A 26385-nucleotide genomic window follows, 5' to 3' on the forward strand; every position below is an offset into this window, starting at 1 on the left:
AAATTATCAGAGCCGCGCTTTGATAAAGAAGATATACATTCATTTTCCATTTGGGTAGGAGAGGGTGGGGGTGAGGGGAATGGAATTGAAGAGGTGTGGCCATTTTTCTCAGCAATTAAATAAATTAATGTTTCGGTTTGAAAATAAAAGCTCCCGGCAGGGGTTCGGTCAAGCGGTAAAGCTAATAATACGGCAGCGGTTAAGGGTTGGTATCGAAACCAATTTCTATGAAATCGCCCTTCCCACTACTGTGTGTGTGTGTGTGTGTGTGTGAACTGATTTAAAACCCTTTGAAAAGTATTGTAAATTTGACAATTTATTCTGGTCATTTAACAGTGAAGAAATAATTTCCAAAACAATGCAATTCTCGTAGAACTTATTGCATGTTTGTTCGTGAAACATATTAAAAATATAAGAGAAAATCGAAACCGTTGACGATTCAAGTTCCAAGCCGTTGCTGTCCCACGTGAAAGCCCGGTCCGGATATCATATTGCCCCGCAGGGTGTCAACCATTTCCCGTGGAAATTGGCCGGAGGAAGCTTGCCAAACCGAAATGCCTTCACCTTCCGTAGTTCGTAGTGCCATTTGGTATTACCTAACCTGGGTGAGAGAAATAAAAACATGACGACTGTCCAAAATAGTGCACCATAAAAGAAAACAAACAAAAAAAACACACACACACACAAAAGAAAACAGAACCCGGGAAGAAAAAGGGTAAACAGAGGGGATGTAATGTAATGCCCGTTTTTAGACCGACACGACAACTTACGATCACGAGGCCCGACGACTTCACCACCACCACCAACCAGCTGAATGGGGCAGAGATTTCTTTCACGCCCCAGCTCGGTTGTATCCGTTAGACCCTAGGGCGGGCTAGGTGATTGTGCTGTCTACCCCAAAGGGCACCACCAACCCACCAACCACTGTTTTTCTATTCACTTTCATTCAAGCAGCAGTGGCTTTGCTTGGGGTGGAGATTTGCCAGCTTCCGGTGGCGTGGACTGGCTCCGAATGACAGCAGACAAGAAAGCCGAAGGCAACTCTGGGAACAACACTGGGACACTTGACACCTGATGGCCACCACACGACACCCCCAGCCCACTCCACTTCGGGCCAATGACCTTCGGAATTCCACCGGCTTTCGATCTCGTTTTCTCACTTGCTAGGTTTTATCGTGTCGGTGTCGTCTGCTCGGTCTTTCTCCTCGGGAGCGGGTTTTGGGGTTGAGCGCGCTTTTTGCGCGAATTTCTCCCCCTTTGGTGCTGGCTGCTGGTGGATATTTTGCCTTTGCTGACTGCGTTTCCTGTCCGATAATTGAGGCCATTATGTAGAGCACAGGTGTGGCGCAGGCGAGCGAGCGGTGGGTGGACACCTATTTGAAAGCAGCGGCTGCATTGCGGAAGGGAGTTTTAATTAATGCTACCAAAACCCATGCATGGGCATGGAGACGTGATAGTAAGTGGTACAAATAAACATTACATTTTAATGTTTTTTTTTGTTACATTGTAAACATATTTTGCAATTATGTTTTATATAGAAATCAGAATGATGCAGTGCTAAGTTTGCCGTTAGTTCATAAATAGGGACAGCGGCTGACAAATCAAATGATTGCCAACCTATAGAAAAAGTGATTACAATTTACATAACCAAAACAAGTGGTTTGGAGGTGTATCTAGGTATTGTTTTTTAGCATAGCTTTAGTCGAATTGGGAAAAACAGTTTTTGTCACTATTCTGTAGGCCGTTACTTCACAAACATTGCTTAATTAATGTCGTAAGAGTCAGTGAAGGTAATTAGTGTTGTCACTGGTACAAAAACGATTTAATTAACGATTGCTAACAGCGACCTTAATTATGCGATAATTGCTTTCCCAAAAACCGCAAAACCAGTACTTAGAAAAGATCACTTATGTAAAGCTTCTAGATTAAAACATCTTCATTTTTGCTAACAAGAAAAAAAAAGCAATGATCTCGAAATGTCTCGATCGATAAAGAAAGATCCGCTGAACATTTACCCCTTTGCTGCGGATTTATAGTACGATCATGATCACCGTTCTCCGTTACGATCTTACATCATTATTAAATCACTCCAATAGGTGGCTACTTTACTCCCTTTTTCCCCCCGAAATAAAACCCAACCGCAATCGGCACCGTTCAAGCGCTCTCCGTACAAATTGCACAATCTTGCCTGGGGGGCTGAGCTAAAAAATCGGAAGTAAGAGCAAACCAGTGAAATAAATTAATAACTCCATTAGCCCAAACACAGCCCGAAACGGAAAGTGGCTGTGATCGCGATCATATCGCTACGTGGTGGATTGCAACTAGCTCCAATTCCTCCGTACCGCGCGCAGCAATGGAAGCAGAATGGTAAAGTGCATAATGCGTTTATTACGTGCCTTACGCGCGCGCGCGCTCTTCTTCACTTCTCCCAATAAATCACGCCTCATTTCCTCAGGTTGGGATTTTTTGTTGCTAGACGTTGCTCTGTTTTCCCGCTCATTGTTGGTACGACAAAAAAAACAAGACTAAGGGATCAATTTAAACCATAAATCGAGTCAGTAAAACGATGGTGCTGTGATACCCGCAGTGGTGTAATTACTGAAACCATCCATTTCTGTGCCGGACAATGCGATGCCCAAAAAGTGGACAGTCGCGATCGCTTCCATTTATTAGTAAGGGGTAGAGCTTTTTTCCAATCGATCGAAACTTCCCTTTTCTATCTTTCCCATAGTCCACATTGCTTTGAAAGAGATCACCACACCAAACCCAGTGCCACCGAACACTGATCGGTGGTCGGTGATCAAGCACGGAAGCGCGTTTAATGCTCCAAACAAAAATGGGGCTCGCGGGTTTAAATGAAAGTGAAACTTTTCTTGGGTATACTTTTGTTTTCGTTCGCTACTAACTGCGTTTGATTGACTCTCTCGCTTTCTGTCGCGCAGGGTTAAGGAATTGTATGGAGAGCATCAATTAGCGGTAGATGTGCCGCTCTATACAACCCGCTGAAGAAACACCCTTCCATGTGGTAAACGTGCAACAACACTGCCAAATCACTACTGGCCGTTGTGTTTTATGAAATACGCTGTGCAAATTTGTCAGCTGTAAACAGGCTGACGAAAATATGCTGGCTCCGGCAAACAATGGAGTTCCCGTAATCGACACTTTCACGCATAATTTTGGCTTATTTGTTTTTTTGGGGGAGGAAGGGGGGATTGCGACAAAAAAACTCCCTCTCCGAATCAACGGATTAGCGGCCGTTCTTTGGCTGCTGCTTGTAATTTATGGTTAACGATAACGAGTTGGCTTTTTATTGCCCATTGGCGCAGCAAAACTACTTTCAGCAAAAGAAATGGCATTGTTACATGGAAGGAGGGAGTGCTTTGCTCAAAGTGAAATTTAAAAATACGGCAATAATTTTTAAACATATTTCTTTCCAGTTTCGTTTGCGCTAAACCACTCAACACGGTGTCGTTTCCTTATATATGTTGTATCATTAGCATGCACGTTTAGTTTGTATATTATTATACACAAGATGTCGAAGTCTTATAAAACCATCCTGAATCTTTCTTACCTCGCTACAACTGTCCGCATCGCATACCGGCTACTTACTGTTCTGGTTTATGAATTTACCCTTAAACGATAGTGAAGAAGCTTCTCCTCGCACCGCCACTAACTCCGCTTCCATCGTCTCCCACTCTACGTATCGCTCTTCCAAAGCTTTATCGTTTTATCGTTCTCGAGCGCAGCCGAGGCAATGATGTTCTCCGTCGGATGGCAAGCCGTACAGAGGACCGTATCCGTGTGGCCCTGCAGCGTCTGCACGATCTCTTTGCTCTGCAGGTTCCAGATGTACACCATGTGGTCCTCACTGCCCGACACGATCCACTTGCCACCGGTGACGGAGAAGTTGGCAAAGATGCAGTACTTCTCGTTCCGATGGCCGGTGTACGTCTTCAGGCACTTGCCCTTCGAATAGTCCCACAGCTTGAGCGTGTTGTCGAGCGTTGCCGCCAAAATGTACTTGCCGTTCGGCGAGAACTTCACGAACGATACCGGCGGATTGTCATCGTCGATCAGCGTCTTCAGACACTGGCCGCTGGCAGTGTCCCAGATCCGGCACAGCCCATCGTAGCTGGACGATACGATCAACGACCCGTCCCGGTTGAAGTGAACCGCCGACACGGGGTCGGAGTGTGCGGGCAGCGTCTTCAAACACTTGCCCGTTCGCACGTCCCAGATGCGCACGGATTCGTCGAAGCTGCCCGACACGATCAGATTGCTCTGCGGGTTGAAGTTGCAGCAGAACACGTAGTTGGTGTGGCCCTTCAGCGTTTTCAGACACTTGCCCGAGCTCAGCTCCCAGATTTTCAGCGTCTTGTCATCGCTGGCCGTCACGAGCAGACGGCTATCGCTCGACCACGCCACATCGCTGATGCCGAGCTTGTGGCCGGAGATCGTCTTCTCGAACTTACCATCGTAGGCGCCCCAGATTTTGATCAACTTGTCGGCCGCTGCAAGGGAAAGGAGGCAAAGAGGGAAGTTTTGTTAGTGCGAAGGAACACACGGAAAGGGGGGACACGGTACGGTAGGAGCATACGTACAGGAGCTTGCAAGCCATTCCCCGTTCGGACTGAACTTTACCGCCGACACCGCCTTGGTATGTCCGGCAAGGGTGAACTTGAGGGTGTAGTTTGGTTTCTGGAAAAACAAAACAAAGAGTTAGACAATATGCTACGGCTACGATGGTGTGCCAATACGTACCACCGATAGTGATTGCCGGTTCTGACTGGATGGTGCATGCTGACTTTGTGAAGGTGGAGGAGCAGTTTGTATTGGAGTCGGTATGTGAATCGGATGTCCACCGTGTCCTACAGGACCCCCGATTGGTACCATCGCTTCGGCAGTATGTCTTTACCGTAAACACAAGCCAAGGTTGCACAGCGAGCTAAAATGCGGTTCGTCCTTTTTGGTGTTTTATGGTTTAGAACACAAGCAAACTGTCGTGAATCTGAAGATGGCGACAGCAGTTTTACGTGCAAGATACTTCTATTCCAGTTTTATAGTTTTATTTTCAATATTTGAGACCAATTTTTCACAAGCACTCTGAAAATGCTAAACCCAAACAATTAATCTCACCGAGTTCGCGTCTTTTCTGCTGTCATCGAAGCGGAAATTTTGCTCGACTGTTTTCGAGCAGCAGAACTGTCAAACAGGGAAGCAGTTTTTAGACCAAAACACGTGTGCTAAAAAGATCGTTGCGGATTTAGAACAATGTAAACATTAATTTCAAGTCATGAAAAATGAGGAAAATACAACCATTAGGTCGATTGGGCTTTGTAATTTGTGTTTATTTACATAGCGCTCATAACAATTGTTTCAATCTACTTTGTTGTATTGACCAGAACCAGTGGATACGGTGCCAGTACCACGCGGCGGCAGCAGTGATGGTTGTTCTGCTGGCTGTTCGTTTTCATAGGATGTTCTCCATTGCTCTGAGTTTGTGGCAGCATGCAATATTAGCAAATTTCGCACTATTGCTTCAACCAGTACCGAAAGTCGGCTTACTTCTTGTCGAACGTGTAGTGAGACTTTCCTTCGTGCGGATACTGCTTGGCAAGCACCGGTCGGAACATTTTGTAATTTTCAAGCCAGTAGTACACCGCGAAGCAACCGGTCATAACGCCCAAAAATGCTAACCAATAGGTCTTCATCTCGTAGCGCAATGGTTCTGCTGAACCGAATCGATCCTCCGACCAGAAATCGGTCTCTGCGTGGAGCTGAAAGCGAACAATAATAACAAAGCATCATGACACAACGACTATTCTGCTGGAACAGGGCGCAATAGGTTGTACTACTTACTGTATCATGAAGATTTCTCTTCAGTTCCGGAAAATCGTACGGATAGTAGGGATCGCGAGCTTCCACCGGTACGTCCGGCAGCTTCGGATAGTCACCGTAGCCGAGACCATCGTCCGGGTACGGCTGATACTCGGCCGTAGTCAGGCCGTACTTTTTAGCGGCCGCTTCACGATCCTTGTCCGATTCAGGGAACTTACCAGGCTTGTAGTCTTTGTTCCAGCCATCTGAAAGAGAGAATTTACATTACCAGTACACCGCACAGTAGCGCACCCGCAGGATGAAACGTAAACAAATCAAAGTCCTTCTCTATGCGACACTCCGGCACTTGTCACTGAAGTTACGTAAAGTTAGCGTAGCAAAAGATTCAGTCTATTTGCTCGCCCCACACTGTATTTACACTTCCACGCATTCTTCTTCAAAGATACTTACGATGTCTTACGCTCGTGTACAGTATTGCTGGATTTCGGTTCGAGATTTGGGCCGCAAGTTTAATACCCTTGATCAGCGCTGCCATTTTCAAGAGGTGTTTTTTCGTCGTATTATTTTGCGAGCAGAACCCCTTGACAGCTCACACAGGGTGCCACGAAAATAGGATTCTTCTGATTGTCAAACATTTTCGAAAACTAGTTCGAAACATATTTTGCACCTTTTTGGAAAATCGTGTTGTCCCTCTTGAATATTACAAACTCTGCTTGCAAAATGTTGCAGAACATTCCAGAATTGTACAAATATAATTATCATATTTCCATGCGATCCAATTTTACATGTTTAATGGCTATCTCTGTTTGCATTTTCAGGACATTTGGAGTCGTACAGTAATTTTAAATTATGATCAACCAACACCGATAACTGCTGATTGTAAATCATTTTTAAATAATAAACCTTTAAGAAGAATCAAATCATTTGTGAACACAGCATTTTGATTTTTCGCATCAACCCTTGACCACTAAGGGTTAACATTCGGCCGGAAACCTCCACTCCGTAGGAGTGAAGCATGCCGATGGTTCGAATTGATAGCCCGTCTCTTTCACACTTACGCAAAAGGTTCAACCCGCTCTAACGTCGGTTTCGCACGAAGCGAAGCAACATCGGTTTGGCTCCATAAGCCAGTGAAAAACACAAGCGACCTGCACGCATGGCGGACATAGACCTGCGATGCTGTAAATAAACAGTCGCAGCAGTGAAAACATCGGACGTATTCTACCAGCAAGAATCGTGGCCACTGGTCCAACAGTGTATCATTACCCGTCCACATCGACCCGAGCATGCTAGGGGACCCGTGCCGGACCGACAGTTGATACAACATTCGCAGCATCGCCTTTCCGTCAGGACATTCGCCGTCAAGGATCGTACCCCAAGAAAAAGGGAAGAAACCAACGTGTGCAGTGCAACGAATCGATATTTTGGTGAATGTAGGTGTAAAAGTGCGAAAAGCGGGTGCGGTGGAACTAAATATTCCACGCTTGCTTTGCTTTTTGCTGACAATCGCGGGCAGAGTGTGCATGCAGAAGTGCAATTCGCTGATCAGATGTGCGCGTGTGTCAGTATGTGTGTGTGTGAGCAGTGTATTGATTGTAGGAGCATTGTGTGAAAAGCGTTGATTGATATTTTCCACCTCCATCACGACAAAAAAGAAAAAACACCATTGCAAAACCAGTGCACCCGGTGGCAAATAGTAGCATCACCGTCCGTGCGTGACCAAACGAAACCCCAAACCAACACCCCGGGATTTTTCTCGCTCCTTCCGCGAACGGACAGTGTGCGAAGGAGCAGCTATAAAAGCAAGAAAAACACGAAAACAGTGCAAAAACAATAACAAGAAAAACGTACATCGCCAAAATGTTGTCCAACTACGCGGAGCTGTTTCTCGTCTGTGCCATCATATTGATGCCAATATTTTACGAAACGTCGAGCCGCTTCCGGTACTACTTTAAAATCTTCGTCTACTACGCGGTGGTCATACTGAACTCCTTCTTTTTCATACCCATCTTCCTGTTCCGGCCGTGCGATGTGAGAAACCTGACGTAAGTAGCCACACACCACCAAACAGATGGACACAAGACAGTAGTAGTAGGCGTGCGGCGCGGGTAGCAGTGTAGAGAGCGAAAAAGCTTCTAGGATGTTCTGGGGTACCCGCTTTTCCTTCGCTATGCGTTTTGTAACGTGCTCCACCTTTTCGTGACAGGAAGAGAGAGAGCGAGAGGTGGGCCCCGATAGCGATAGCGCAGAGCTGTGCGTGCAGGGTGCGTGGAAAACACGCTGTGAAAAAACGACAACCCCGAGAAAATAGACACACGGAACGTGTCGTCGCAGCAATCGATATTCGACTTCTGGCCGTCCTTTGGGGAATTGGTGCCCTTTCCTTTGCAGATGACGGATTCACACATGCTACTTCGATTGGAGGCGGGGCAAAAAAGGATTTTTCTTTTAATTTCCATGGGAAAGGGACAGTTGACGTTGGCTGTGTGAAAGGCACATTAATAGTGTGTGCTCGATTAATATTGGTTTTCTTTTAGCATTTTTTCAGCTGAAATGCCATCTAGTGTGCCCAGAAAGTGTCTCCCCAAACAGCTGTGTGGGACTTTCTACGTCTAGAAGACAAACACGCTGACGCTAGCAAACGTATCGATCTAATACCAGCCAGCGGACAGGCACTCAAGGGCGCACACTTGCGATGTACACAATTACCAAGTGCCAAGTGCCGTAGTGTGTTTGGAAAATCATTCACCACCCCAAACCAGTCCACCAGTCGAAAAAAATATGGAAATGAAAGTGAATCCCGTTTGTTTATGGTACATTTCCCAAAATGTTTACCTTTGGCAGTGCAAACTACCCGGCGGCTTGTTCTTATTAACCGCTCCCTGTTTAATCTCACCTTTTCAGCCAAATGTCAATCGATGGCATTTAATCCCCTTTTTTCCTTCACCGCCACACTCGTGTGAAGCATGATTATTATTTTAAAACTAGATCTAAAATTAGCCATTTTCATTGGGCCATTTTCAATTACCATGTAGCAACACACCGGCACAAACACACATCGTCCGGTATAATTACAGCCCTCCAAAGCCCCCGACCATTCTTATCATCAAACCCATCGACGCATATGCTCCACAATGAATCAGCTTATTGATGAGAGAGAGAGGGGGGACAAATATGCGCCGGGTGGCTCCGTTTGGCGTATCGTGGTTTTCTTCGTGCTCTCAGGTCTCTCCTCCCCATACCTGGCCGTACGTCTTTGCCACTACTGCCGCTGGTATGTCAGGAGTGTGCGATACAGTGTTGTGTGGTAGTGTGGTGCTGCTGCACTTATCAATTCGTACCACCATGGTGGGCGAAAGATAGGGCGAGATGATTGGGATGTAGTTCATATACGCGCCCGTACACACCCGAGAGTGTCCGGGACAATTCGATCGCCAAGATTGGAGGAGGTGTGTTTTGTGCGCTTTATCGTGCCCACTGGGAGCCATTTATTGCCAAAGGGCCAACTGAAGTGGCACCACCCACCTACAATCCAACGTGATGTTGTGTACTTTCTCTGGGGGCTAGTCTTAATAATGACGGTTAAAAATGACTGTATGATATTTAAAAAAAAATCTCTTTTTTCTGTATTTTTCACGAACTTTTCTATTAAAGCACATGTTGCACAACATACCTGAAATTCACAAAATGTAAACTAAATTAAAAAAGAAGGCAAGCATTCCTTGTACTTCCTTCAAGTAGAACGCCGAACGACCAACAGTGTGTGAAAAAGAAACGACCTCAACATGGGCAGCCCACACACAGCACCAATCTGTCTGGACAGCGCTTTCCGCTGGGGGCACGTTGCGCACAGCATTGCCGACTGAATCACATCCCAAATCCACCCTCTTCGGGCGCTTTTGTCGCGGCCCACTCCCGTCGATCCATAATTCCTATATGTTAAACCACACCGCCGTACGCTCGCGCACACACACTCAAACAAGGGCCGTTGTGTCGTTTTCGCCCCTTCGGTACCCTGTGAGGAGAGGAGGGACCGTTTTGCCCGTGGTGTGGATCATCATGTGCGTACGCTCGCGCGCACTAGATCTAGATGTCGCGACGAAAGAGTAAATCTGCGATGAATGGATGGAGCATAGCGTCGTTTTTGATGGGGGGAACCGGCGGCTGCTCCGCGCGTGTGTGTGTGTTTTAGTGCTGGTATGTTTACTCAATTCGGTTCAATTAGCTGTCAAGTGCTTGGCGGTTCGGTGCCGGCCGTGCGGAACTGCTGATAATAAAACAGCACATCACTTTCTTCTCGGTTCGTTAAGGAAGCTCAAAAATTGGAGAAGCGGTAGCGATGGAAACACGGTTGCGGTTCGTTCTCGTTTGCAGCACGAGACAGCGAGACACACACCGCTTGCTTGGATTGATGAATTGAGAAGCCTGCCGCACAAACACACCATATAGGAGGATGTCATAAAGATGCGATCGGTGTGCCTTCGTCCAATGTATGATCTCTTCACCAAGCGGCAGGATCGCACAAGGTTACGCGTAGGAGCATAATTTGCAATCAGAAACAATGTGACGAATTTGATTGCAAAATAATGCTTTCATGTTAATGAAGTGCATGATCCACTTTGCTATTTTTTACCGCTAATTTAAAATTAACGCGAGCGACTCGTTTACCTGCAATGAACACTAAATTTTGCTGGACTTTTGCGTAACGCACCACAATGCCAACCCTCTGGCGCCCCGTTTTTTGTGGTGTACCGCTTTTCTTCTAATGAGATTTAAAGCCTAAAATTAACTGCATAAAAACTGCAGATAGCAGATGCTGCTAGTACCAAACCAAGTACCCAAACAACCTTGAACATTAAGTCCGCAGTGGTTTTGGCGGACACAACTTAAAGGCCAGACAGACCCGGCGGGCAGCCTGCACGTGTCGTGTGGCCTTGGGAAAACGCTCGTTGGCCATTTGTCGATAAAGTACTGCTTTTTTTTTTGGCTTAAGTACCACACACGCTATGACGTGGGACATTTGCTCAAGGCTACATGCACCCAACTCAACACACCCGTGTGTGTGAGAGAGAAAGGGAGAGCGAAGAACTGTTAGCAGCCCAAACAAAACGTTTCCATTTCCACTCGGTGTAAGCCACTGCAAAGAATGCTGCACCGGGCGAAGGGAAGAAAAGTGCATAGCTCAGCATAAAAAGGTTTTGCTTACGGTTCGCCGGAAAAGAGATAGGAGCTTCCGAAGTACCGGTTACTACCCCCTGTGGAGGGTATGACCCGCGGGCAGTGATACAACACAGTGTATCTTGCAGGTTTCCCTTTTTTATCTTGCCTGGATACAGCCCCGCAATTCAAGCGACGACTCCCGATGTGCCCGGAGTTATTTCTGTTGCATCAACAATAATCTTCCAACAAAAATAATAATCCAAAAATGCAATCCATCCTGCCTACGTCAATCATGGGGATGCATTAACAGAACCGATGCTTTAAATACAATACGTTTAAATCCCACACAACTGGCCCATATCATTATCATTGCTGCAGCGAAGACGCCCTTCCGTACGAATGCACTTCTGAGTTCTGGCGTGTTTCTAATTACGAGCGCGCCTTTGTGCGCAGAAACGGTTGGCGTCAGCGCAGCACCGTTTGCTTCCTTGCTTCCTTGCTAATCCACAATAATCCCAAAATAATAAATTGCCCCCCCCCCACCGATACGGGCGCTTCGAAGCACCGATAATGAATGGTTATCGTTTGGTGATAGCATTTTGCAGAAAATAAAGGGTAAAAAGGAGGAGATCTCTCAGGCAGTCGGTTATCTCGGTCCCATCCACTTTGCGCTGTGCGCAATCGTATCCCCGTATCGTTATTTTGGGACCTTGCTCTTGTATTATCGTTACCAACCGAAGAATGCGATTGGTTTTTAGATCCTCGGGTTCCGCTGTGTTCCTTCGCCCTCCTCGCTCAAAGGTTATGTGCAATAAAACAAAAGCAATCTTAAGGCGAAGGGGAATGATTGGGATTTGTGGGAGGAATTAGCGAGAGTGGTGTGCGCAAGCAAGCAAGCAAAACAACACCGATTACTTTAGGTAGAAGATCAAACGGTGACGGTTTAAATAAACCCCCCAACCCCAATTATTGTTTGTTGTTAGAGGTAGAGAGTTTAATGACCAGCAAATGGTGCCGACCATTTTCATGCCAGTTCCTTAGCTCTTTTGCTTATCAAATCGAACAAATGTTTCGCTGGAAGAGTTCAACCAACAGTAGCCGTAGGGGCGTCGATGACGACAGCGCGGCGCATCATCATCACAAAGCTCTCTCACACGTCTAATGCCACACATTCCGCCACAGACGGTTCTCGAACCGTCGGCACACTCGATGATGCACCCGCACCACCACGCACGGCCGCGTCCAAGTGATAAGGCGTCTTTTATAGACATGGGGACATACCCTCGGCCTTGCTCGGGCGGCATAGAAGAAGGAAGTTCCAGTAGCTTCAGTAGCTGCTACCGTTCCATCCTGCGTGCACCAAGATGTACTTTGTACCTGACGACACGTTCCACCAGCTTAAATGTGAATTAAATCACCACCCACTTTATGATGGGGTGCTTCCAGAAGCAAGAGCAAAAAAGTATGATCATAAAAGAAGTAAACGGCGACGCTGGTTGTCCCCACTCCCTGGGATAGGGGACGCGTAGACGCGTGCTAAAGTCACAATGGGCTTACGCTATCTTTGGGCGTTAGTGGTGCTTTATGCAAGCATGTGAAGGGGAAGAGTGCAGGTGATTATAATTATGGTATCGAAATAGATATGTGTCGTATGGGGCGGTATGATAAGAGAAGGCAGCGAAGTGTGGCCGCTAATTGCCCTGCCACATACCCCCTTATTGGCTGACACACAAAAGGCGGCTTTCCGTATGACCTGCTCGCGATTTTAAAGAACGTTCTTTTTGTCCAATCCTACTCTAATGCGGTTAATTAAGAACGTTTGCCCATGCAAATTTGCTCTTTCGCTCTTGGTCGCATTCTCGATCCTACGCTGAGAACCGGCTAAAATGCAGGCCTACTTGGATGCCAATGTAACAACTCTTTGCATGGCCCACATAGATAGCATAAAAACGGTACCCATTCACACCCGCCAAGCAATTAGCGATGTGTGCTACCGATGTTATTGATAAGGATTATCCGCACACCCCGCGACTACCGCTGCCTGCTTGGTGCAGGAAAAAAAACACGCGGGCACCAATAACGCGAAAAGGAGAGGAGGGAGTATGTTTAGCTTGACCCGCTTTTTATACCGGTGCATTAACAACCCCGCGCTGTTGCTGCCTCTCTATCTCACTCTCTCTCTCTCTCTGAGGTTGGCGGCGTCCAATATCTGCGTATGTATCCTAGGTCAAGGCGGACGCGCGCGCTTAAGCAGCCCCCCCATCTGCGAGAATCGTCCAGAAGGCGTCTCTGTGTGCGCCTCTCGTTTTAAGGATGAAGGCAGTATTATTTTCGTGACATTCTCGATCCAGTGACACCTACCTAGCACCAGTAGACAGTGAGGCAATTTATTACCGCCCATGTACGAGAGGGACGTGTACTATCGGCCCTGTCAAGTTCTGCCGTAACATGCCGTCCGGTTGGACAAATGAACACATTTCTTCGACCAGTTCTCTGGGCCCGGTGCTATTAAGGATGCTCAACACACATCTCAGGCAGCGGCGTAACCAAGGCCTGCTAGGTGTCTCGGTTGCCTTGTTTGCGTTCGTAAAGTGCGTGCTGTTGTGCGTGAGCCGTGCAAGGAGCCTCGGCGCACACTGTTTTATCTAATTGGAGATAGAATGTTCTTATTAGAAAATTCGCATTTAGGGGGGAGAAATATGCCAATCGCTCTTCTAAACAACCCGAGGTGCCGTACACCTTGAACTCGATGTAATTTTTTCAATGATTTATCCCCCATTTTACTCTTACAGACTGGCGAGCAAATTCTGCCGCCTTGCGTCGCCAATCATCAGCCTGAAGTGGGAGGTGCGCGGTGCCGAGCACATGGGTGCCGATCGGGCGATGGTAATGGTGGCCAACCATCAAAGCTCACTCGATATTTTGGGTAAGTGTGTGTATGTATGTGTGTGTGTGTGCAACGTTGATTTTAATTTCGTTCTCTCTCTCTCCCCACCATAAGGTATGTTCGACTTCTGGCACCTGATGGACAAGTGTACGGTGATCGCCAAGCGGGAACTGTTCTTCGCCTGGCCGTTCGGGCTGGCCGCCTGGCTGTCCGGGCTGATCTTCATCGACCGGCGGCATGCGCAGCGCGCCCAGACGGCAATGAACGAGTCCACCAAGATGCTGATCGAAAAGCGCACCAAGCTGTGGGTATTCCCCGAGGGTACGCGCCGCATCACCAACGAAATCCACCCGTTCAAGAAGGGCGCTTTCCACGTGGCCGTTCGGGCCCAGCTGCCGATACTGCCGGTCGTGTACAGCTCGTACCACACGTTCCTCGACACCAAGAACAAGGTGATGAACCCGGGGCACGTGATCGTGACCGCGCTGCCACCGATCGAAACGAAGGGCCTCACGATCGACGACATCCCGGAGCTGATTGAGCGCACCCGCAATGCGATGATCGAAACGTTCAAGGCCACCACCAAGGAGGTGGAGAATCGGTTCAATCTCAGCGGCCACGGCATGACACCGGCCAAGGGTACGACGACGGTGATCTCGCGCATTGCGGCCGCCCTGCCCGGTGGCGTGAGCAAGCAGCCGACTACGGCGACGACCACCGTGGTGAGCCCCCTTCCGATACGGCCCGTTGTTGAGCTGATTGAACCGGAAGCGCGAAAGATTGGCTCCCTGCTGGGGGGTGGCGATGCGTCACCGATTAAGGAACCGACCGCCTACCGGCGCAAGGATGTACAGCGGGATTAGTTTGCTCGTTTTTATGTTTTTTTTTTTTTGTTGTTGTTGTTGACCCGCTGCAATGTGATGTCACATACACACACACGCGCACTCACACGGGCAACCTAATTTGTTGTCGATTGGTTAGGGGTGAAAGCGTGTTTTAATTTGATTACGATTTGGAAAGGAAAAGGAAGAAGGTTCAACGATCCCATGGGCAGCATGGGAATTGCAATTATCCTCCTCATGGTCCAAAGATCGAGTGAGTTTTAATAGAAACATAAACGCTTTCCGGCGTCTCTCAGAGAGTGTGAGAGAGAGAGAGAGAGAAATAGAGCGAAAGAGAGGGGCTTTTTTGTAAAAAAAAAGAAGCAAAGAGATGGAGTCCGAGTAAAGGGATCGTTTCCATCGCGAAAAAGTACTGTTTTGTGGACGTTTCAAAACGCAAAAAGCGCACCCTGGCGAGAGCGCCGCACCCACAATCGAACGGGAAAACAGATTTTGCAAAAGAGATTACTTTTAGAGATTTAGACCAAAATCAGAAGTTAAGACAAAAAAAAGGTTAAATGGATGTGCCATCGTATAGGAGGAAAAGAAGAAGGCACCATAAATGTGAACACTCCAAAGAGACACACACACACACGTCCTCGTTTTGCCTCTACCACCCATTTTTATCTTCATCACCCTTTTACTTTTGTGTATATGTGTACATTCGGTTGGTTCGAGAAGTCACGAATTTGTATTAAATTATTATTATTATATATATTTTTTGCTCTTATATATCCGTAACCAAACGGACGCGCGTTGAATTGTAGTTCTTATCGAGTGAAGGGAAAGGATAGTAGGAAAATATGGCTGAATAGGAAGAAGAAAGGAAGGTATTCAAATGTTGGCGAAAATGGGGAAAAATGCGAATTGTTATTTTGATTTGTTGTTTATTTACACAGTTTGTTTGTTTGTTTTACATGCTGATCTCGTTTGGCACGGTGTAACTCTGTCATGTAAAAAGTCGGTTACATATATGCACACATTTACACTGTTTGAACAAAAGTTTTACTGTCCATTCGCATCGTCCTTTTCTAGCACCCGTGCGCCCGTATATTTTTGTATAGTATAGCACACATTTGCAGACACTTTTGTGATAGACACGTGTCAGCCCCGTCTCACCACATGGTTTTGTAACGTTCACCCCATCTTGGCACTTGGCACTAGTCGGAAAACAGGTGGCAGAGAGAGGGGCGGCGGGCAGGAGAGGATCGGCAAACGTGGTAAAGATAGTATTGCAAAGGCACAGCATAGTAGGCACAGCGTATAGAAAAGAAAGCCCCCCCATATGAGATGATGAAGGAAGTAATGTGCCGTATTAATGATATTCATTCCACATTCTTTTTATCATAATTTTTCGTACCTAGTTTGTTCGCGTTAATAATAGAAAGAAGATGAAAACAATGTAATCAAAAGATGGCCTGGGATAATAAGAATAATAATAAACAAGAACAAAAACTGTATTCACAACATTCAATGAAACTTTACAAAGGCGTGCCAATAAGTTCTTAACGTACTACTTTTATTAATACGTAATTCAGGACGATTTCATAGTATGAGTGGTTGGGAATCATGGGAAAGGAAAAAAAAATCATTGGCTTTGGTTAGGCCTAAGTAAAAATGCTTTCACAAAAAAATGTCGTCGCCCTTGTACACAGTGTAGCGCGCGAGTCAGTAAGTCAGCTCTTGATTGTTCGTTTTCGATGGAATTCTAATTGTTTGCGTTTTTTGTTTTCGAAAATTGCCTATGGCACTATATCCCTAACCGAAGGCACGCGCACAGAAAGTAATGAATGATAAAAAAAAACTGCGAAAAGACAAAAAAATCTCCCAGCTCACAGGAACCGCCGAGCGCGGCCACGTCCACCAACGCCGGCAAGCGGTGGAAACTCCTCCAGCAGCTGGCCCCGTCCACGGCCCGCCCCACGGAAGCTGCTACTGGCGGGTGACTTTGTTTCCGGGCCCCAGGCACTGCCACCCGCCATGCTGCTGTTGCTTTCCCACGCGGCCGAACGTTTGAGGCTTTCGTGCAGCTCCGTCTTATCGTCGCTTTGCGAGCTGCTTTCCAGCGAGCTGCTTTCAAGCGAGCTGTTTGTATTGATCGACTCTTCGACGCTTTCAAAGTGCGACCGTACCGCACTGCTGCTGCTGTTGGCCCGCGAACTGCCGCCCGGGCCGAAACGCTTTGCACCTCGGCCCGCCGACGCCGGCAGCTGGCTGCTGGCGTAGGAATCCCCGGTCAGCGGGTTCGTGAAGCGGCTGACGTTGGACCCGGACACGAACGAATCCCGGTCGTCGTGCGCCGACACGTACGAGGACAGATCGTAGGTGCAGGCGGTCGGGTTGGTGTTGGCGTTCAGCGGCACATGCTTCCCGGGAATCGGCTCGATGCCCATGTCCTGGCAGCAGTTATCCGAGATGATGTACGCCCAGCGGATGCACCGGGACAGCGGGCAGTACAGCACGTTGTCCTTCTCCTCGTGGTAGTCGCAGCTGATGCCCTTGGTGTAGTCGTACACGTCCTTGGTGATGATTTGCTGCGCAATGTACACGGACGGGAAGGTGGTCTGGTCCATCATGTACAGCTCGACGTTTTGCTTCAGCCGAAAGAACAGCTCCGCCAGCGGGCAGATGCGCAGCTCAATCTCGCTGAGATGGTCGCTCAGAATGTGCTCCAGCATGCTTTCCACCCGGGGCACATCGGTCTCGTCGGTGAACAGTAGCGGCATGTCGTCGTTCTGCAGCAGAAAGGAGAACAGCCTCATCGCCACGTCACCGTAATCCGACACGCCCATCGCGTTCGGCGGCAGCGGCAGCTGGTGGTCCTCCTCGGCGTGCCGCTGCGCATCGTACGCCATCCCGATCGGCAGCCTGCCCGGATTGATGAACATGTGGAGCTTGTCCTTTACGCCACCCTCGAGACTGTACCGCACGACGGCCAGCTCGGCCGGCAGATGGACGCCAGTGTTCGTCCGACAGAAGTAGGCCATGGAAATGAAGTAAAACTCTTGCTTTTCAAGCACTGCGGAAAGAAAGGCGGAAAGAAGGCGTCCGTGAGTATCGGCGGAATGAGCAACACGCTCCGCTTGTCAGTGATTCCCTCCACACATACCATTTTTCGATGCAGCATTCATCACCAGCGTGCTGACGAGCTTTTTCAGCCGTTCCGCTTTGCTCTCCCGGTCGCGTTTTTCCTGCGTAATTTCGCTGATCGGTATGCCAATGTTGGTTATCTTGCCCTTGCCACCGCTCGTGTTTAACACGTCCTGCTTCGCCTGCACGTTGTACGGTTCACGCTGCTGGGCGTTCATTTTCTGGAGAACAATAAAAGAAGCGCACACATGAAGTGCATTGTGGTAGAACGATAGTGTTTTTACGTACCTTCCATACTTCGCCAGCAATGGGTGCCACCTGATCCAGGCCGCTGAACTTTCGTCCCTTGGCCTCTTCGCGCTTCTTGTAGTCGAGCATAAAATAAAAGAAACCGTTCTTTTTCGGCATTTTTGTTTTTCGATGTGTGGGTTTGCGGTAAATGAGTTTAGCAAATGTTGTGCACCGATCGCAACTGCCTCTTCCGTGAATTCAACAGGAATTGACCGAGATAACGTTCTGACAGCTGAGCCAAATGTCAACAAGATTTGACACAGACTGAGGGTGCATTTACACAACGCACCTCAGAACTGCTCGAATGGAGTTTGTCGCAAATTGAACCAGTTCAACAAATTCGAGCTACAGTGGAGCGCCGTTTATCCGGGTACCTTTTATCCGGCTTTCCGTTTATCCGTGCTGTTGAGAAATGACAGTTCAATACAAAAGTGACATTGGGTTATGAGGAGGATATTTGAAAAAGCGGTTATAAGAGCACATTGTCATAACAAAAAACACTGTAATTCATGGCAAATTTTAAAAATTCTCTTTCGAAAAACATGAAGTTAATAAAAACTGTGTTATTTTTATTAAAAATAAGAAAAATTTCCAAAAAATCACCATGAACTGGTGATAAAATATATCATTTGACTCATTATCCGTGTTATTCGCTTATCCGGGCGAAGTCAAGTCCCGAGAAGTCCGGATAAACGGCGCTCCACTGTAATTACAAAGAATGTAAACAATAGAAGGTAAAATCGCTTAAAATTTTGCTGTCCTTTTCTTACAATGTTTTTCGCTTAGATTTATCTAATCATAGCATAAATACTCTTCTAAATTTCCGAGCAAAAAACTATAAAAATGGTCGTGTGGTCATGTTAGATACACGGATATCAGCACCGACGACCATTACTCAAATCTCACATGCTTCAAAGCTGGTGATTAACATTGGAGTTTAGTATTTTAGCAATCATATCGCTGTTCTAGTTTTAGCGATGCTTAACTTTAATCCGAAACCATATAACATTACCTAGGGAAGGAGAAAGCTCTCAAAGCTAAGAAAGCTTCGCTGTGTAGCTATCCCAACAACAGATGGCACCATCAGCTTTTTTGCTATTTTTAGAATGCTTGAGTCGTTTGCCGTCTACTAAACGAAGAATGTATTTTTAGATTTCGTTAATGTTGAGAGCTTGAGCCATTTGGAACCCGTTTTGTGGCCGTTTAGTGGAGTTGTGGCACTTGGGACATTCTTAGAAATGATGCCCGGCAAAAACAGTGAAAATGTGCGGCCTCAATTCATACCTTTAGCTCGTCTAATAACTCTTCTTTATCATTTCTAATAACCCTTTAATCACAAAACAATGCGATTAAAAAAACAAAACCGTCGAGCTCGAATGCATGAACGTCACCGGGTGACACTGCGTGGAGAAACGACTTTATACTTGTCGTGTAGCAGGGCCTTCATGAAACAATGCCTAAAATCAGAGAGCGAACGCCCGTTCTCGTCATTCTCTCTCGAACCGCCGAAAGAGCCAGTAGCTAACCGACAAAACGGTCATCACGCGAGTTCACCGTGACAGTATACACACAGAGCTGAAAGCGTATCGTTGTGAAGTGCACAGCGTGTTGTGAATCGATCAAATCGGAAAACCGCGATTGCTGCAAACGTTTCTCTACACCGTCGTGTGCGAATTAGTTGTGTTCGTGTAAAGAAAAACACAAACACCTATACACAGCAAAACCGAACGAAGTGAAAGTTTTGTTTCTGCAGGGAATGCGTTTTACGTGCATCGTCGTCGTTGTAAAGAGAAAAAGAAGCAAAAAGGCATCGTGTTAGTTTTTCTCCATCGCTAGCGTGCGCGCGTGTGTATGTGTGTCCCTATGCGTTCTCGCTCTAGCACAGAATTTTACAACGTGCCTCGAACGTGAGCAAATACAATAACAGAAAAAGCGACTGCAACAACAACAAAAATACACCCACCGCGTAGTAAAATAACAACCCCCCATCCACGGGTACGGATTATCGATTTTTCGTCTCAGTGTGTGAAAAGCGTGGAAAAGGAAAAAAAACGCTGCTGGAGTACGTGACTACGAGCACAACTTTTCCGTTTGACAGACACCGTATTTGCCGTTTCGGTGTGCCGCCTTGGTGTGTGAGTGTGTGCGTGTGTGTGTACGCGCGCTTGTGTGGCTGTGTGTATCGCCACAGCGAAAAGGAATTGTGTGTTTTGTTTGCGCGTTTGAGCGGTCGCCACTTTCCACGCACGCCAAGATGGCTTTCATGATGCCGGTGATGAAGAACGAGTTCGACATCTACAAGGGGCGCCAGCGGCGGATATCGGAATGCTCGAACCAGAGCAACTGCCGGTCGCGCAAGGTGTCGGAAAGCTCGCGCTCCGACTGCCCCAGCCTGTCCACGTCGCCCGGCACCGAAGGGTTCATGTCGAGCTCGCCGGCCCACCGCAGCCACCCGATGTACATGTCCCATCTGGCCTCCCGGTCGCAGTTTTCCCGCAACTCGTCCCGCACCTCGCAAAGCTCCCTGATCGCGTCCAGCCCGTCGAAAGCGAGCGCGGGCAGCAGCCCGCCGAAGGGTGCGGCCGGACCGGCCGTACCGGCAGCGGCGGCGGCCGCCGGCAGCCAGAGCAGCCTCAACAAGTTCCACAGCCGGCTGGTCGACAAGCTGCGAAAGTCGCTGCGCAAGAGCAAGTCGTCCGATGGCCGGTCATGAGAGGGGAAAGGAGCGGGTGCTGGCGCCGTGGAGGGAGAAAGCCCCGATGCGGCACCGAACCACGAAGACGGCGGCGGCGGCGATGATGACGACGACGACGGCAACAACAACAACAACGAAGACGATGACGAAACGCCCGGCGAAGCAAGTCACCATGGTAGCCGGATGAGCAGGCGGCTGGAGGACGAGGTGCGGGAAGCTTGCTCGGACAGTGTGCTGCATGTGCATCACCGGAAGCCACCGCTACCCCGGACGTCGACATCGTCCGTCAGGGCGGCGGGCAAGATCCGCTCCCGACGGGGCACCTACAGTGCGCCACGGTAACTTGGCCGCACCAGCAGTGGCCGCGAATGGTGTTCGGTGTTGTTGTGCCCCGGCCGATTTCACACATTTAGAGCAACGAGAGACACGGATAAGACGAGTATGGCTTATTATTAGTAAACTTACATTAAACTACTTAGAGTAAACGCAGGGCAGCAGCAGCAGCAGCAGTACTAGCAGCATTAGAGCAGAGTCAAAGAAGGCATTGCAATAGTTGAGTGAAGGGGTAGAAGAGAAAACATTAAACACGGGTGCGCCGCATTGAACCAGCATCATATACACCACACATACACAGCTTACTTGTTATAGTTACAGTACGGCTAGCTAATATTAATCACCTATCACCATCCCGCTCATACTAGCAAGTAATAACGGCTCGCCGAATCAAAACTATTCAATAATACCTGTACGTTTTAAGTGTTATCAACTATGCTCGCAATCGCGTCCCTGGCTCATATTAGTATGTACATTAGTATGGCGTGGACAGGGAAACGATGGTTCGTTTCCTGCCTAGTATTAGGCGGCCCTTAAGTTAGAACAAATATTTATGGATCAAAAACTGCAACTCCTCTCTCTTCCATCGATTCTTTTGACATGATTCGTTTCTTCACAATGCCGGTTTTTTTTCATACGAGGGTATATTCCCACCATCAGTTGCTAATAATCACCAGCACACGTTTTGCCATCGTACGCGTACATACATATCAGTTTCTAGCAGTGTTGAAACGAGAGATTTGTTTTTCCTTTCCTCTGCATCCTACTCAATCCGCAAAGATCCGTACGGTGCAGCAAATTTTTATTGGATCATAAGGGCCAATCAACAAGCAAAAATTGAAACATACATATTGCATTATGCACACCCCAACGCTCACAGGAAACAAAACAACCTTATTCAAAACTGTGATACATGTTCGGAATCTGTACAGAAAAGATCGCACCACATCTTGTAATAGAGCGCCAAAGTAGGTAGGGTGCATGGAGCGATTTGCTTACACGGTACGCTCCAACGGCCATTCCGTAAACGGCCCATCCCCAACAGCACTTAGTAGATTACGAAGAACAGAGGGGGTCGATGCAATCGCAAACGAAATTCCGCCTTCCGATCCCTTTCTGTATTGGACACGTGTGTGAAGGAAGCACAACGAACCAACAACAACAAAAAACGAAACAAATTGGACAATGAAATTGCATCCATCTGGAAAGTGCATTAGCTGTTTACAGTTTTTTTTTTGTTTTGTTTGTTTGTGTTTGTGCATGTGCACACCTGTACAATTGGAAGTGGATGTTGAATTTTGTGTTTCAAAAACATGATACGAAAGAGGAAAAAAAACAACATGCAAGTCCTATTTTGATTAACCTGCCCCCCCTGGCTGGTGGCTGTAGTAGGTGGGGGGGAGGTTTTTCCTTTTAAACAAACTACCCATACACAGAGACATACAAAAACTTACACAATCTGTGATTCATACTGGTGAGGAATGTGTTGATATCGAATTGTGAATGCTTTTATGTAGCGAAACGAACCGGAGGAGATCACTAATAGTCGCGCTTCAGCAATGAGCATATATTTTAATATCCCTAGAACAAAAAAACGGAGGGGGAAAACATTAGCGCATACTGTATTTTGTTTGCGTGTGTGTGTGTATGCGAATAGAAAATTGGAATTTGCAAAACAATACTAAAAAAGACAGGCGATAGGGAGCAGGGGGCAAATCTTGCACAGCACTGTGTGTGTGAGAGAGAGCGAAAGAGAGAGAGGCGGTCTCGGGAAGGCGGTTAGATCAATATTTATAGAGCATAAGTCCCTGGACCTGAGGGGTGAAGGAAAGAATTCTAAAATACGCAATAGGATGACTTGACGCGTAGCCCACACACGTAGCATGGTGTGGATGCTTTTTCTTTTTTTTATATCTATATGGAAATTTAAATGTATTGATAACAAGGACACGAACTACATACAAACACCAATGTGTTTTTTGGGGTGGCGATGCTGGGTGTTGGCGCATTAATGCGCAGAATTGATTGTACTGTAATGCGATAATAAAATACGATACACATACACAAATACGCTTAACATGAATGACTTAACTAAACGGACACATGTACATTTAGCGGACTTTCTCTCTCTCTTTTTAACGATCCAATTTGAACAGCAGGAGGTCAAACGTGTAAATGGAGACCCTTCCATTTCCCTGATTTTTACTACACGTTAAACGTAGTTTTAAGGTGCAAATAGTTAATTTAGACATTTTTCTCTCTCTATCAAGCACTGCTCCTATACACCAAGCAAACAAACATGGCTGCCACGAGGCAGTAATGTTTTGAAAACCCCCCTCCCCCTGTAAATTCGGCCCATTTCACAGATTGCTGCGACCTTTCCGGATCGTTGCTAGAGCGATAGGGGCAACTCGCAAACGTTCCGATTGTGGTGATTTGAGCGAGGAAAAAGCATTGGGATGCAAAATTTTGAAGTTTTTTTTTAATAACCAGATAATTGCATATGCTACAACCTGGCTTAGCTGCTTTACGTGAGCGGTAGGTACTGAAGTTACCCAGGCTTTACAGCCCGGAGGCTCACTTTCGATTGTTAGTAAAAGACTGTTGCTGGAGTTTGTTTTTTAGTTCCCCCTTCGCGCCCGTTCCTGTTAGCGATCTTGATCTTCTCGCGTTGCGTTCCCGTTTGCGGAAACGACCTAGACTTTAGTAGGGTAGTGAAGTCCTAGAATTGGGACGACTGTAGTGCACTGATAAGCAGAGAGCGTGGCCATCATCCTCCACCAGTCATCAGTCCATCCATCGTCCAACCCCATAATTCATCGCATTCTGACCAGTTGACCAAACGTTTAATATTGATAGCCCGGAGCCGTCACCGGGACCGGGTATAGCACCAGCAGAAGAAGGTGTAGAAGCAACTGATCAGCAAAATAATAAATTGTGATCCAAACATGTTTATTGGTCTTCGGTACGTACCATAGGGCAGGTATGCAGGCAGACAGGGAGATGATCAAAAAACACAGGGCACATACCCACACGAAAGACACATTCCACTTTTGCCAAATTCTAAGTCACACGTGTGTCTATGCTAAAGGGGAAATTTATTCTGGCAAAAATGAGACAAAAATTTGGCAGACCAAACTCGATACCGGGACTCTAATTATCGCCTATTTAGAGAGAGAAAAAGAGAGAGAGAGAGTGTGTGTGAGAGAGAGATAACATAAAAGAACAAGCATGCCCTCTAGAAAATCTTTTCGGAATCGTTCAGAAAACGTACATTGCTCCACGTTGGACGTAAGAACCTTATCTACCTATATCTGTATCTCTAAAATAACCGAATATGCTGCAAAAATAAGGTGCAAATAAATGAAAACGCCCCATGAAAAATCAACTGATTGGAATCGAAGTTAAAACACACATACATATTGTATAAGCATATATTATTACCCTGTATACATATATCTATATACCCTTATAAGCCAACAAAACCGGAAGCTGCACAGCTCCGTCATTTGTAAACCCAAAATATGAAGAAAAAAATAAACAACCAGAAAAACAATATCATATTTAGCGCCTTGTGTACGTTGTTCCCAAATTTGTCCATCAACCGTGAGTGAAAGAAAGAAAGAATGTCCAATAAAGGTTCAACTGCTGCCATTCCCTGCAGAACCGGCAGCCGTCCGGCGGTCGGTCAGGTTTAAGCGTCCAAATTCTTCGCCGCCTACGTCAATGGGGGTTAAATTTAGTTTCCCAATCGCACAACCGGTTACAAATACAAGAGCGATCTGCAGATTCGAATCCGCGCGCACAGCGTTTCAGTGTTGGTTGGTGCGGAACGGTCCCGGGCCGGGAGTACCGCCGCCGGGAGACGATGGGTGGCAGTTTTGTTTTTCGAGTTTTCACCTGCATCTCGCTAGATTTTCGCTGCACGATTCTGTGACCGTACCGGCCAACGGAAGAGTGGGGGGTGCTCTGGTACGAAAGCAGCCGACGAGAGCATGTGCAGGTCGTAAATCACTGTTGCAAATTCTACCATTCCGCAGCCCCCAGCACATCCAGCTCTCCCATTTCTTCGTTAAAAATTTCACCCTCTCCCCCCAACTATCCCCTCCCAAAAGTCAACGGCGTGGTGCAGAGAAGCTGTGGTCAACCGTTTGCTGCTGTTTTGAAGAGGATGATGATGGTTGTGTGCTTTGGGTGCTTATTTTTAGAGATCTTGTTCGTTTTGTTCGTTTTTTTGCATCGTTCTGTTCAATTGAATTGCTGACTCTCTCTCTCTCTTTCCTCCTTCTCCTCCCAAACGGTCACCCCCTCCCCCAGGGTCCCTTGAAACATCCTACTAAACTAGTCCTACTTCCGCTCAGTGTGTTACCCGTCCCCAAAACCCAAAACCCACTTGTAACTCGTGACGACTCGTGGATGGGAAAGGGGTAATTGCAGAGGTAGTAAACTGTTTTGCTCATTAGTAGGAGTGATGCTACATAGTAATGGTATTTTAATTAGAACGTTTTACATGCTCCCGGGACCACTCGCCCACGACTAATGCATTCGTTGAGTGCGAGCGAAATTTAAAAAAAAATTGTACAACCAAATTGCTTTGCTTTTAGTCAATTCTTTAGGTCCTTATTCTGTCGGAATTTGTCGAGATGTCGAATGTTGTTTTCACAGCCTATAAAACAACCGACTCCATTTCGCACGACTCCTTCCACTTCCGGGTGCAAATCATCTGCTCCCGGGTGCTACCAAACAAGCACGCGGTCTCATTTGCCATTCTAGCTGAATTTTAGCTCCTAGCTGGCTCCCTTGCCGTTCGATGCAAACCGAGGGGGCGTGCTACTTTTTACCTTCACATTCCAATTTGCTACGCCTGGATGGGGCACACTACTCTAAGATACACAACTCTTGGAATAAGTTGCTTCACTAGCACGAACGATCCAACGTTCGCCACCAGCAAAAGCAAGTAAAAGGAGATCCAAAACGTTAGAACCGGATTTTCGGTTTTAGAAAATCATTACCCGGGGACGAGCCCTCTCGTGCAGGCGAACGACTGGTCAAACGACGAACCGACGAACCGGTTCCGTTTGCTTCAGCCGGACATGGTGCGCGGTTGAACGGCCCCAGTCGTACAAGAACTCGCCGAAGTAGGTTGAGCTATGGCAGCAAACGCAACGAAACGAGTTTCACCGCCACATTGATGGCGGAGTGAGTGGCAA

At 47.2% G+C, this 26385-nt stretch overlaps 5 protein-coding genes across 5 annotated transcripts; 2 read left to right on the forward strand and 3 right to left on the reverse strand.

Annotated features, from left to right (window-relative positions):
• Positions 1–3468: 3468 nt before the first annotated feature.
• Positions 3469–5160, reverse strand: LOC120896697 (WD repeat-containing protein 5). The gene is made up of 3 exons (XM_040301028.1): positions 4762–5160; positions 4602–4698; positions 3469–4511 (listed from the first exon to the last, which is right to left on the reverse strand). The coding sequence occupies exons 1-3, from the start codon at positions 4891–4893 to the stop codon at positions 3697–3699; spliced, it is 1044 nt and encodes a 347-aa protein (XP_040156962.1). The 5' UTR covers positions 4894–5160; the 3' UTR covers positions 3469–3696.
• A 165-nt stretch (positions 5161–5325) lies between these two features.
• LOC120896971 (NADH dehydrogenase [ubiquinone] 1 beta subcomplex subunit 8, mitochondrial) lies at positions 5326–6430 on the reverse strand. Its single transcript, XM_040301523.1, has 3 exons — positions 6289–6430; positions 5860–6083; positions 5326–5777 (listed from the first exon to the last, which is right to left on the reverse strand). Exons 1-3 carry the CDS (start codon positions 6371–6373, stop codon positions 5562–5564), a joined length of 525 nt encoding a protein of 174 aa, XP_040157457.1. The 5' UTR covers positions 6374–6430; the 3' UTR covers positions 5326–5561.
• Positions 6431–6929: 499 nt separating this feature from the next.
• LOC120894063 (1-acyl-sn-glycerol-3-phosphate acyltransferase alpha) lies at positions 6930–16226 on the forward strand. The gene is made up of 3 exons (XM_040296414.1): positions 6930–7883; positions 13791–13924; positions 14000–16226. Exons 1-3 carry the CDS (start codon positions 7699–7701, stop codon positions 14746–14748), a joined length of 1068 nt encoding a protein of 355 aa, XP_040152348.1. The 5' UTR covers positions 6930–7698; the 3' UTR covers positions 14749–16226.
• A 38-nt stretch (positions 16227–16264) lies between these two features.
• Positions 16265–18493, reverse strand: LOC120894062 (protein maelstrom homolog). Its single transcript, XM_040296413.1, has 3 exons — positions 18145–18493; positions 17876–18077; positions 16265–17785 (listed from the first exon to the last, which is right to left on the reverse strand). Exons 1-3 carry the CDS (start codon positions 18262–18264, stop codon positions 16599–16601), a joined length of 1509 nt encoding a protein of 502 aa, XP_040152347.1. The 5' UTR covers positions 18265–18493; the 3' UTR covers positions 16265–16598.
• A 1131-nt stretch (positions 18494–19624) lies between these two features.
• Positions 19625–24733, forward strand: LOC120908632. The gene has a single exon (XM_040319841.1). It carries the CDS (start codon positions 20402–20404, stop codon positions 20858–20860), a length of 459 nt encoding a protein of 152 aa, XP_040175775.1. The 5' UTR covers positions 19625–20401; the 3' UTR covers positions 20861–24733.
• The last annotated feature ends 1652 nt before the right edge of the window (positions 24734–26385 follow it).

This window comes from Anopheles arabiensis, chromosome 2 (assembly GCF_016920715.1).
Source record: "Anopheles arabiensis isolate DONGOLA chromosome 2, AaraD3, whole genome shotgun sequence".
Taxonomy (NCBI): Eukaryota; Metazoa; Arthropoda; class Insecta; order Diptera; family Culicidae; genus Anopheles; species Anopheles arabiensis.